The following is a 12,737-nucleotide window of genomic DNA, read 5'->3' as shown; positions in this document are numbered from 1 at the left end:
AAACCGACGTGACATTTGACATTTTCTGGAGACTTCAGTCATTTTCAAGTTCCCTAACAACTGAAACATCCTAACATTTTATTCCATAAATCAGTACAGATGGCAGCTTTTGTCGACGAAGACTGGCCAGCGCCATTCAGATGGCAGCTCAACCACTGTCCCAACACGCAGCATTCGGTTAAATGAGTGATTTATCAGATCTCAAGTTTTATCGAGCTATGAGGTTAGGCTTTGCTTCCCACAGCTTAGTCTTACTTTAAGTCTGGTCCTGCTCACTGATTTACATGTGCTACTTCCAACGCTCTGTATCATTTGAAAACTCCTTTTAATGAAGGACAGCGCACTCTCTTCCTCTGTTGTAAATGGCACGTTTAACCAGACTTACAGGTGCACAGGGCTACACAGCTTTCAAAGCATGCCCAATACACAGCAGGACACATACATGATCACCACAGTCCTGGAGAGGAGGCAGACAGGCTGAGAATCATCAACCCACTTTAGAGATACAGAACAGACTTGGAAGAAACTCATCTCTCTCCCCTTCTATCTTGCTTCCCTGTCTCTCTCTCTCTCTCTCTGTCTCTCTCTCTCTCTCTCTCTCTCTCTCTCACACACACACACACACACACACACACACACACACTTACTGGCAGGTCTAACACCAACCCTTTTGCCTGCCCAGGCACTATTTAAAACTCCCTTTGCCCTGCATAGCTCTCAACAAGCCAAAGTTCTCTAAGTGTCTGTGACTAAAAAGTATGTTGCAGTTCATGAAGGCTGCCTTGTTAAGAACAGCAGTCCCCAGGCAGGGGCTGGTAGAGAGAAGCCAGTCATGAGTGCACCATAGCCCAGGTGAAGTTTCCGGTTGAGTAGGAGGTGGGAGAGACAGACAGACCTGCTCAGTCATTACATGTTCTGCTATATAAAGAACTGCAATAAAACTGTATTCCTTCTCCTTCCCTGCTCTCCTGCACCCCCTTCTTTGCCCACTGAAGGCTCTTTCACATGCTGAACGTATACTTAAAATAGAATTTTTAAAAATCAGTGTAAGTTCAGGGCCCAATAAGTAGTTTGGCAGGATCTAAACCAAGTTATGGGTTTAAAGGAACACTAAGAAGAAAATGAAAATGAGTATAGTGTTTGTCCAGAATTGTTTAGGAACGAAGGGTTTTGACATCAAATGGATACATGTAAGTAGAGCAGAATTCACCTGCCTTTGAGGTGGAGAAAAGTTACGAGGTAAAAAGTGCAAAGGGCTTGGGTTCAAACTTTGGCTTCTCCCCCTCTGAGGATTCACGAAGGGTAAGTCTCTCCACACTGAATACTGGGAATGCGTACCTTTTTTTCTTACCTTAAAACATCAACTTATGTATTTGAGTTTCTTTTTTTTTTTTTTTAAGATTTTATCTATTTATTTGAGAGAGAGTAAGCGAGAGAAAGAGCACAAGCTGAGGGTGGGGAAAGACTGGCAGAGGGAGAAACAGACTATCCGCAGAGCAGGGAGCTCGATATAGGGCTCCATCCCAGGATCCTGGGGTCATGACTTGAGCAAAGGGCAGATGCTTAACTGGCTGAGCCACACAGGCGCCCCTGAGTTTCTCTTTATTTACACTGGCTACTAGGAATTGTCAAACTTTCTACCCACTGATAAGCAAGATGAAAAAGTCTAATAAAACTCATTCCCAGCTTCATCTTTTCAAGATTTTATTTATTTATTTGACAGAGAGAGACACAGCAAGAGAGGAACACAGGCAGGGGCAGTGGGAGAGGAGCAGGCTCCCCACTGAGCAGGTAGCCCGACGTGGGACTCCACCCCAGGACCCTGGGATCATGACCTGAGCTGAAGGCAGACACTTAATGACTGAGCCACCCAGGTACCCCCCGTGCTTCACCTTTTCTCTTGTATTTTTTTATTGGAGTATAAACAAATGTTACCTTAGTTTTAGGTACACAGCACAGTGATTCAGCAAGTCTATACATTATGCCTCACTCACCGCAAGTATAGCCAGCCTCCATCTCCATATGACGCCACTACAAGCCCACGGACTATATTCCCACTGCTATGCCTTTCATCTCCATGACTTACTCATTCCTGAACTGGAAACCTGTACCTCCCTCTCCCCATCCCCCTCACCTCCCACCCTCGTTCACTTGCTCTTTTGCTCTTACTTCCTTTCCCCAAGTCATACCTTTGTGGGGGGAGGGGAAAATTTTATTTTACTAAATGTCTATTTGTAAGCATTTCAAATCCACTGGGGAGGGGGCAGGGAGGGGGAGAGAGTACGTATAAAGTAGCCTTAGGAAATAATAGCAGTGGCTACCATAAATATATTCGTGCTTCCCAGGGGCTCTGATCTCAGCTCCCTGAATACTCGGACAGCCCCCAACGCAAGAAGCTCCGTGAGGCCTGAAGCCATGCCGCGGGGCTCTGCACGGTTCTGAGCATACTATACTATCAGAAAACTTGGAGCAGGCACCCCAATACATGCATTTACAAGGTACATGCAGTACCCTAACTTACAGTACACACCCACACCCAGAACTTTGAAGAGACTTTTCTTAAAAACCCAGAAACTGCCATTTTCTTTGGGCACTCCACAGACGGTCTTGCATTCTCCGTTTTCAAAGCCAGGACTCTATGAAGAGAGTCCCTCATCCTTCCCTGGGTTGTGGAGAAAATCAGACACAAGGGCAGGTACGTAAAGTGCCTCCTATCTCACAAGTACCCAAGAATGTTTTTCTCCCATACAATGAAAATAAAGTAGCACTGAAAAAACAAACATTTTTTTAACTTCTATATTCAGTTTAATGGTAGACACAGCATTTAGAAGGTAAAACACTGGACCAATGAATTAAAGATCAAGCAAGAAAAGGACGTAATGGTTGCTGGGAGAAATGCGAGAAGGGAATGAAAAAAAAAATCCAGCTACTGCGGATACTGCCTTTGACCTGACAGAATGAAGATCACTAACAACTTTGGAAGGAGAAACCAGAGTCTAAAGCAGACGGGTAAAGAACCAAGAGAAAAGTCAGGGCAGCATCGTGCCCGACCCCCTGGCCTTCCTGGCCTGCCAGGATTCACTTCTTCCCTTGCTCGCCCCAACATCTTACATGTGGTTCCAGCTGCTGTGATGTATTTTGGATTTCCCCAACGGACAAAGGGAAGGATGGTAGAGATGAAAACAGCGTGCCTGAAACCTTCAGACAGAAAGGCCAGTCTGGGCTTCTCCCTCCGCGGCCCCTGCACGCTAACGAGCCACACAGGGAAGAGAGGCGGCTGACCTGGAGGGACAGCTTTTACCTCCCCCAGCCCCACCAGGAGAGGACTCCAGGGGAGGTGGCCCAAGTTACCTCTGGCTCCAGGGAACTTTCTGGCTTCTCCTTCCACAGCTTCTGGGGGACCACAGTTGGTCTGTGTCGAGCACGCGGAGCCTGGCTCTCCTTCTGGCCTTGCCCAGGGGCGCTGGGCTTGGGCTTGCAGCAGACAGATCTCAGTAGCACATCTCCGCCTCAGTGCTCCTGGCATTGCGCAAGCCCCACTCTGCTAGGACATGCAGTGAGGCCAGGGACCCAAGCCATGGTGCACAGCAGCATCTGTCAGTGCCGCGGAAACCCCTTGAGGGTCAGCAGGGACAGGGAACTGGAAGGTGGCCACACTGCCCACACACAATCTGACACAGCAGGTAAGAGCCTCCAGAGAAAAGCCTGTGGATCTGTACGATGTGAAGTTTCCTAGCAATAACACCCAACGCCGTGTTTCCGCAAAGCCTCGTCTGACCTGTACACTGAAGGCATAGACATTGGAGCTTCAGACACTGTCTAACGATTCCGTAGAGTTCTGGACTCTTCCAGAAAAGAGCACAAGGCACTATCAGTGGTTGGTATTATTATGCACCTACAGCATACATCTTCCATCAAGAGGTGTCAATCACTGCCATGTTTTAAACCCTTTTTGATAACCGACAACTTGCTCAGGACTCCAAGGACAGACGCCCACTCTTTGGTTCCTCAGATGGACAAGTTTTGAAACAGATATTGTACCCGAGCTTTACTGTACCAGTACTGAATAGACTTGCTCCTGGTACACAGTAGGTGCCAATAAATGCTTGCTACACTGCCAGAACGGCTGCCTGAAGAATCCAGCCACAGTGTGAATGAACACAAGTACAATAGGCATTCTGCTGCCTCGAATCATCGCTACAGACTTCTTTCCCACGTTAAGTATATCACCGAGTTATATATGTAAAGGCAAATTTTCCTCCTTCACCCGAGATGATTAAAAAAAAAGAAAAGCTTCTATAATTAAGGATGATTTTTTAAATTGCAGGCAATGTAGCAAAATGAATATTAACACAGATCTGAAACACGCTAAATAGTTATTACCAAATCAATTTCAAAGCATTTCAATTTAGTAGCAAGCAGGGCTGTACAGGCGGCAACAAAGCAGGATTAGCATAAAATCAAAAGGGCAGGATTCACAACAAGTTAAAAATGAAAATAAAATACAATTAGTTCCTCTTTGTAGGCCTTTCTCCGCATCCGATCATCTCCCTTGGGACACAAAGTCCAGGAAACAGAAGGAACAAAAGGTCTCTAGCTACCTCCAGAATCACTTTCATTTTACAAGCCCAGGAGGGAGTCTGGTCGAGTCACAAGATAAAAGTCAGCACACGATAAACTTTGTTTTAATATCCTAAGACTGGCCAGAAAAACAAACAGTATCAAACTCTAGTAAGCACCAGCAGGACACAATCAAGTATCCAGTACTTCCTGCAAGACAATTTTGCAGGAGAAATGTTTCAGGGAAGGTATTCCCCTGCCTAAGTTTACACCTGCCTTCCAGCTTCAAAGGAAGAAAGAGCAAATGCAAGCCACACCTACCTCCCCACCAGAGAAACGGGAAAGGCCACAGGAGGAGCCTTGGTTCTTTACCCTTTTCATATTCTGAGCACTTAATCTCCTGAGAGCTCTCTGGTCGGGTGGAATGTGGTGGCTCAGGTGCTGGGAAGCTGGGCAGGTGAACGACACACCTGCTCTGCGTGGGAGACAAGCCCAGCGTGGGGAGATGTGGACACACATCGGAATACACCTCCTCCTTTGAGGGGCTGTCCTAACACCAACTCTCAAAGACAAACAGATCTGGGATTCTACAAAAGTAATTTGGGGATTATAAATGTCGGCAGGTAGAAGCAAACAGTAGAGAAGGGCCTGGAAGGAACAGATAACTAACTTTTAATGGCCTCTTACTCAGCCAGATTGCTACCTGTAAGTCCTTCCCCTGGGCACACCTATGATTAATACATAGAAATGATTTTTTTTTAAGTCTTGATAGGAAGGCTGGGTTTTGTTTCTCCTCATCCAGTATTCATTCCCTTTCTTCCTAAATTGAGCAATAATCTTTTTTTTTTTTTAAAGAAACACAGACACACACACAATATTGATCATGATATGGACACAAACAAAAACTAAACAGCACCTTTAAATCAAAAAGTGCTTGTTAAAACCCATTTCTTTCAGTGATGCTTTTTTTTTAAGATTTTATTTATTTATTTGACAGAGAGAGAGATCACAAGTAGGCAAAGAGGCAGGCAGAGAAAGAGGAGGAAGCAGGCTCCCTGCGGAGCAGAGAGTCCGATGCGGGGCTCGATCCCAGGACCCTGAGATCATGACCTGAGCCGAAGGCAGCAGCTTAATCCACTGAGCCACCCAGGCGCCCCTCAGTGATGTTTTTGAAAAAACTCAGATTGGGGGGCACCTGGGCGGCTCAGTTGGTTAAGCAGCTGACTCTTGGTTTTGGCTCAGGTCATAATATTGGGGTCCTGGGATCAAGCCCCACATTAGGCCCCATGCCCAGTGAGGAAGCTGCTTGAGGATTCTCGCTCTCCCTGGCCCTCTGCTTCTCCCACCACTCACATACTCTCTGTCTCTAAATAAATAAATAAATCTTTAAAATAAATAAATACTCAGCTTGGCTTTCATACACATTCTAGTGAGTACACCTACGTAATTTTTTTTCTAAACTGATATTAATACAGTTTACAATTTCCATTTGTTAACAGTTGGAAGCAAGTGTATTCAAAGGAGTGTCACTAAGGAAAAAATGTATTCTCAGGCATGGAGGAAACACCTGTAGAAACCACTTTTTTTTTTTGTAGGCAGAGAGGGAAGCGGGGGTGGGGGGCAGGGGGCGGGGAAGCAAGCTCCCTGCCAAGCAGAGAGCCTGATGTGGGGCTCTATCCCAGGACCTTGAGATCATGACCTGAGCGAAGGCAGAGGCTTAACCCACTGAGCCACCCAGGTCTTCCTAAGAAGCCACTTCTTTACAAAGTTTTCCTTTTAGAGCAAGTTATTAAAAAGCTACTTTATGCTGATTGGGTTTAAAAGTTCTTTACACTGCAAATTTAAAAAGTCAGACATTAATTTCTAGGTAATGCCAATGATTCTATTATGTCAAGAGTAGGAATTTCTGCTTTCAAAAATATACATATTTGCTTTCAAAACATACATACACATATTTGTAGGGAATTCAGTTACACCCCTCCAGCTGAGACAGTACTTACACATGACAAATTAGAGCCTGAAGAACATTTAAGAATTTGGACCTCCTCAAATCACATGAAGTGGGACTTCCCTCGGCATAACACAGTAAAGTTGGAAAAAAGGGCACGGAGGTTCTGCGAAGCTCTGACCTCTGCACAAAGAGACGGGAAGGGGTCCAACGAACTCTTCTAATGGGCATGATTCTACCCTTTCTCCCACTAAGCCATTCCTAAAAAAGAAAATCCTCCTCACCTCCAATACATCAAAACCAGCAGAAACAGAACACAGAAAGGGCAGCCTGTGGCGGCCCTGAGAAGGCTGTCTCACCACATGGGAATGCCTTCCCTAAGTAGCATCTGCTGGGCAAAAATACGTAGATTAAATATAATCACCATGATGGAAATCAGCTTACATACTAAGAAGAGAGGCTAGGGCTAGGGCTAGGAATTTTTAAGGCTGGGTTAACACTATTTGAAATTTCCCCTAAGTGCCCTAAATAAATGGTACCAATACTGTATATGCAGCTCTGAGCCCCGTGTGGGCATCTGCAGCCCCAAAGCTCATCACGCCATGCCAACTGTGTGCAACTTGTCACCAGCCCCCCACCTCCGACACCTCTGCCGCTCCAACCCAAGCTCTAAGGGGCGGACACACCTGAAACAACCGGAAATGGAAATTTCTTCCCCCTCTCTCCAGAGCCTAAAGAATTTAGAATATGGATTCTAACCAGCCTATCACAAGCAGCTATCAGGGCTTCCAAAGCAGGAAGCCAAGGTATCTTCACCTTCATCTTTGCCCACTAAGATCACCGTGTTCTTGAATATTTTATTCTGTTAAGCATTTAAGATGCCTAAAGGCTGCCGTTCCCAGGCTACACCTTATAAAAACAGTCTTGTTCCTCAGGTGGAAAAAAGCTCACACCCCAGCCTCAGTGATCATGGAATCACAACTGAGTCACAGTTCCCTGCTCCGTGACAAGACCATGAAACCTGCGGACCCCACACTGATTCAGGAGGACACACTCTCCCTCCTCAGCACCCCCCACTCCCACATCTTCAAGGAGCTGTGGCTACCATCTGCCTGGAGAGGAAATACTTGCTTTTTCCCCTTCTCTTCCCCACCACACCTCCCATGTGTCCCTTGGCAACAGGTTCTAGTTCTACAGGTCACGGAAGGAGAGCGAACAGAGGAACATTGTCACCGGCACAGAGCTTCCCCCTCAGCCACCTACAGTCCTTACTCCCGGCGGGAGGCCAGCTAAGTCAGTGAGAAGCACCATCCCCAAAGGTGGAGGGACTTCATTTCCTCACGACCCCCACTTCGTCTCAACTGTCACCGTTCTTATGTGAAGCTACGTTAAGGGAACATGTCTGACTGAAGCCAAGGAATGAAGGACAGCCTCAATGACATGAAACGTGTCATTTAACTTTAATGACAAGACACAGCTTAGAATACAGGTGCCATTAAGAGACGTGACAATGCCAACTTGGAATGGGAATCTCGTACAGCTTCTTTAGAAACCAACTAGACTTTCCCTCCTCCCATGCAACGTGACCGTGGCAACAATTCCCTTTTCCTTAATTTCTCATTCTCAACACCATGCTAGGAGCCCAGATAGCCAGAATAATATAAATGAGAATCCCCTCTTTTGCCTACATATAGAGACAAATATAATAAAACATGATCAAGTAAACTGAAGGAAAACATTGAGGTGCTATGGAGAGCATGTAATAGGGGGACTAAGCACTTTGGGATCAGATGGGATGTATTCAGTCAAGTTCTCATTCAGAGCCTTGGTGTTCCTGCAGCTCAAACTTACCTTGACAAGACAGAAAACCAAACTGGTAACTTCCCCTTTTTAGAATACTTTTATTTTTTTATTTTATTTTTTTAAAAGATTTTATCTATTTGACAGAGAGATCACCAGTAGGCAGAGAGGCAGGCGGGGGGTGGGGGGCAGGCTCCCTGCTGAGCAGAGAGCCCCATGCGGGGCTCAATCCCAGGACCCTGAGATCATGATCTGAGCTGAAGGCAGAGGCTTAACCCACTGAGCCACCCAGGTGCCCCTTAGAATACTTTTAAAATTACGGCACTGTATCTGAATGAGAGAGAGAGAGAGAGGAGAGAGAATGAAGGCATAAGGGTCCTCTTTGGTCACTGAAAAAGTCTGTCACAGTAAGAAACTGGCTTGGTTATAATCAGAGGCATACAATGCCGATGCCAGATCATATAATAAGAAGAGAAAAGGTGACCCAAAAAAACATGTAGCACTGAATTTCTCGAAAGAAGATAAACTGTAGTGAGGACAGGACATTTCAGGAGAGTGAAGAATGCTGTAAGGGGAGATGCCCAGCTATCGCAGACCACCACAGGCTTGGCAGTGGAGGACAGCTCAGAGAAGGCGTGAGGACATAAGTTAACATGGGGAAAAATGAGTTGGACTAAATGGCAGGTGGGGAAGCAGAGTGAGGTGGGAACAGGGAATCAGCAGAATACGTGAAACAGTTAACTTTTGCTACAGAAACCTCAAGCCACCACTTTAATGCAATGTCCAGAAGCAGCTAATATCTACGGACAGATGGTAGACTACTGGATAAGCAAGCCTGGGGATGCAGGGGGAACGGAGTGTGACTTCTAATGGCTACAGGGTTCTTTTTGGGGTGAAAGTTTCTGAAATCAGATTATGGTGATGGCTGTACAACTCTGAACAGACCAAAAACCATTCAGTGGTTTAAATGAGTGAATACTATGGTATGTGATTGCATCTCATTAAGACGGTCAAGACCGAATGAAACAAAAACCTACTGGAGTGGAAACTAAGGGCAGAGGTGGCCGTCCCTGAGTGAAGGGCCCCTGAGACAGCTACAGTGAGGTCCACGACACAGAGCCCGCCACCCAGCCCCAGTGACCTCATAGCTCTTCTGGGGCAATCTCCAAAATATGAAGTTCATGAACCTGCAACTTGGTTTTGCAAATTACACTTGAAACAGCAGGTGACAGAAGAAAATAAGGAGCTCAAATGTCATTCCCTTTGATTGCATACTTATGTCGAAGTTACTGGGGTTCAGTCCATACTAGAACGTAAACTGTCCCTCAAAGACACACGCGTATGTGAAAAAGGGCAGGAGCTGTATGTGCAGTAGAGTACCGATGTTGAACAGCAGCACAATCCAGGAGCAGAGGAGGGCCCAGACAACCCATCCAGTGGTCCAGCATACCTGTTACCTGAAAGGCACCGCGAGGGACACTGGAGACACACAGGTGCACAGCCCCACCTGCAGAAATGTAAAGGCGCTCTGCCTGGGATAGGATGTGAAATTAAGGGCTCTTTCCCCTGGTTGATTCTAACGTGCACCCGAGACCAGAAACTACTGAACCAATCAGAATCCTTACTTAACAGAGGAGGAAAGGGAACCAAGTGTGCAAAGAACTCCAATGTTATGCAAGTGTTGACCTAGCTAAGCACCCTAAGAGTCGGGACTAGAATCTGCGTCTCCTCATCCACAGTTCAGGGCAACGAAACCCACTGGTGCGGGTGTGGGGGTGCGGGGGCCCCTCGTGGACTTCCTGAGAAAATTCTAGCCTCCAGGAGAGCGGTCAGATCCCATGAAAAGAAACTAAAGAGCAAATACCCAGAACTAAGTGAGGAAATGAATGACCTTGAGACTGGGCTGGGAAGACGCCTAAAAACCCAGGGAACTTATTGCCCGGTTCTATGTCCCAGGGGGACGAGACGTCCGCAAATGGAATTAATCAACGAGGAGGTAAGATTTTGTAACTTCACAGGTCAGATGCGATCAGGAAATTTTTTAACCAAATGAGCCCAGGGTTATGAACACCAACACCAAGGAACATAAAAGCTGAGGAGGCTTCATCTTCTCGGCCGTCCATGGAGCCGGCGGCTGCAAAAAGCAGGGCCGGGCCCGGGCCGAGCGACCTTCACGGAGCAGGCTACGATCCTCTGCAGTCACGCCCGGTGGACGCTCTGGCTGACGGGCACTGAGCCATTCCGTTACCGAGCCATGTGCTTCTTACCTATAATTCCACTGTCCTTGCTTTCCAGGGTGGAACTAGGGCTGCTAACGGTCTCACAGGGACTTTTGTTGGCTGCCGTCTTGCTGACACAGCTATTCAAGGTTGAGCAGGGGCTATCGGTGCTGGGAGAGGCGGTGCTGCTGGTTAGTGTGGAGCAAGGACTGATGCCTTGGCTCAGAGCTGTGCGCTGCAAGGCGAACGGAAGGCGGGTTAGCATGGCTTCACACACGACGCTTCCACACAGGCTTTTGTTCCCGACACTAAAGCAGTAACACTGCAAATAGGAACGGGAAAACGGTTTTTCAAACTGAGTGGGCTTAATAGATATATATGGCCTCCCAAATTTAAAAAAAAAAAAGATATCTCTTTGTTTTGTCCCCTTCCCCGGTGATTTTTTTTTTTAAACTCATTTTTATTAAAAGGGCAGTCTCAGACATAATTTAGTGGGAACACACATTCGTAAAATAGAATTAGCAAACGGGCAGACTTCCTTTCATTTAAAGTCTGCAGAAGACAAATGCGTTCTTTGACCTCTGTACGGAAAACCTGGGAACTCTGTTTTTGTAATGTTTCACGAGCACTGCAGCCTGATTCAATTCTCGAAGATTTATGGGCTCTGCAAGCAGGGCCAGGAGGCTGGTGGCCACTCCCATCTCAAACAGTGCGTGACACCCTCGCAGAGACCCTCCCGGGGACGGGAGCTCTGGCACCTCACCGCTGTGCAAACCTTATGCATCTCCGCTCTGAAGGGACAGGCTGCCGGCTCCCTAGGATGCAGAAGCCTCCTCCATGCACGACCCATTTGATCGCATCTTATTTTGTCTCTGCCTCGCCTCCTACAAATCTTTCCTCATCTCACTGACCCTCCAAAATCTCAGCCTTAAAAAAAAAAAAAAAATGCACAGGAAAGCATATCCCAAAGCAGCCAGATGAGAAGAACCGTGTTATAAAGATAAAAGTAGTTATCGTGAGGATGGGAGTCTTTCAGCCACTTCAATTCATTTAGCTACTCTTCCCCAGGGGGTGACTCGAAGGTTAACATGGATATTTCCTTCAGTTCTGCACCTTTCTGCCTCGCCCCACCTCCCCACTGCAGAAATCACAAACTGCTGAAGTAAATTTCGATACACAGCAGCCCAGACTCATTTAACGGAACCATGCCTCCCCCCACTCAGGGAGGGGGAGAAGAGGGTTATGCCCTCCTTCACGCAGCCTCTGAGCCGGTAGGATATGCAGTGTCTTCCTCAGGCATTACCATGGTCTCATTGTTTTCTTCAATGGTTATGTGTGTGGCACTTGGGATCCCTTCTCCCAGTAAAAATCCCAGCCTTGTCAACAGTTCTTGAGCTGCTGGCGAACAGCTCGGCTCATTATCGGCCTTTGCTTCTGGAAAAAAGAAAGAAAACAATGAAGACGCCCCTCTGGGGAATTTCAGGTTTGCATCTGGAGTGTTACAGCTGTTCATCGGGTGCTTTTGTGTGTTCTTATAAAATGCACAAAGTTTGACAATGCTGCCTGTCCTCTAGCAATACGTTCTAATTAGGAGGCTGTGACGGGTTAAGAAAACAGTGAAAGAGAAACTCCAAGTGCAAAGAGTGAAATATTTGACCTGAATCAGAATACAGTGTGATTAAAGGATAGCAATCCCTATTTCCACGGCATGTGAAAAATGGGCACACCTCCCACACCAGAGGCAGAAAGAGGCCTTCATCTTAACTCTTTAAGAGGACAGGGTGGCCAGTGCCCACAGGAGGCAGAGATAAAGTCAAACCCAAGTGGCATGCTGGCAGAGCCCCACGATACTTAGATATTGGGGTAAAACTGAAATCCAAGCTCTCATTAACCAAAAACAGGGGCAGGACTAACTTTGGTGGAAACGTGCTGTGCCTACCCCACAGCCATAGCAGTCAGAGTCAAAGCCAGGACCCCAACTCAAGGGTCAGTTGTCCGGAATACACTCTGAAACAAAGATTTTAAATCCCAGCAAAATGTGTCCCAGGAGACAAAGCCCAGTGACACACTCTCCTGTTTGTGAGGAGATGGAGAGAAATCAGGGTGTATTCTCTGCACACTCCACAGTAATGCTGGACACACGGTTAACCTGAAGGTCACAGCTCACACTCGCCACCTTTCCCTTCTCTGGCCTCCCACTGAGAAGCTGG

The 12,737-nt window shown here is 46.8% G+C and overlaps 1 protein-coding gene across 7 annotated transcripts in view; it reads right to left on the bottom strand.

Moving 5' to 3' along the window:
• The window catches only part of TANC1 (tetratricopeptide repeat, ankyrin repeat and coiled-coil containing 1), a 232,314-nt gene that overhangs the window by 63,565 nt on the left and 156,012 nt on the right, over positions 1–12,737 (bottom strand). For 4 of the 7 annotated variants that reach the window (XM_046018133.1, XM_046018132.1, XM_046018134.1 and 1 more), the window contains 2 exons: positions 11,831–11,961; positions 10,576–10,849 (listed from right to left, as the gene is read on the bottom strand). In XM_046018133.1, coding sequence (XP_045874089.1) covers positions 10,576–10,849; positions 11,831–11,961 — 405 coding nt within the window. Of the gene's footprint in view, positions 1–3,351; positions 3,627–10,575; positions 10,850–11,830; positions 11,962–12,737 lie in introns of those variants that run through there. The other 3 variants (XM_046018135.1, XM_046018138.1, XM_046018139.1) reach the window with 2 other exon arrangements.

This window comes from Meles meles, chromosome 9 (assembly GCF_922984935.1).
Source record: "Meles meles chromosome 9, mMelMel3.1 paternal haplotype, whole genome shotgun sequence".
Lineage (NCBI taxonomy): Eukaryota > Metazoa > Chordata > Mammalia > Carnivora > Mustelidae > Meles > Meles meles.
The sequence above is the reverse complement of the archived record's forward strand: the minus strand, read 5'-3'. Positions and strand labels throughout refer to the sequence as shown.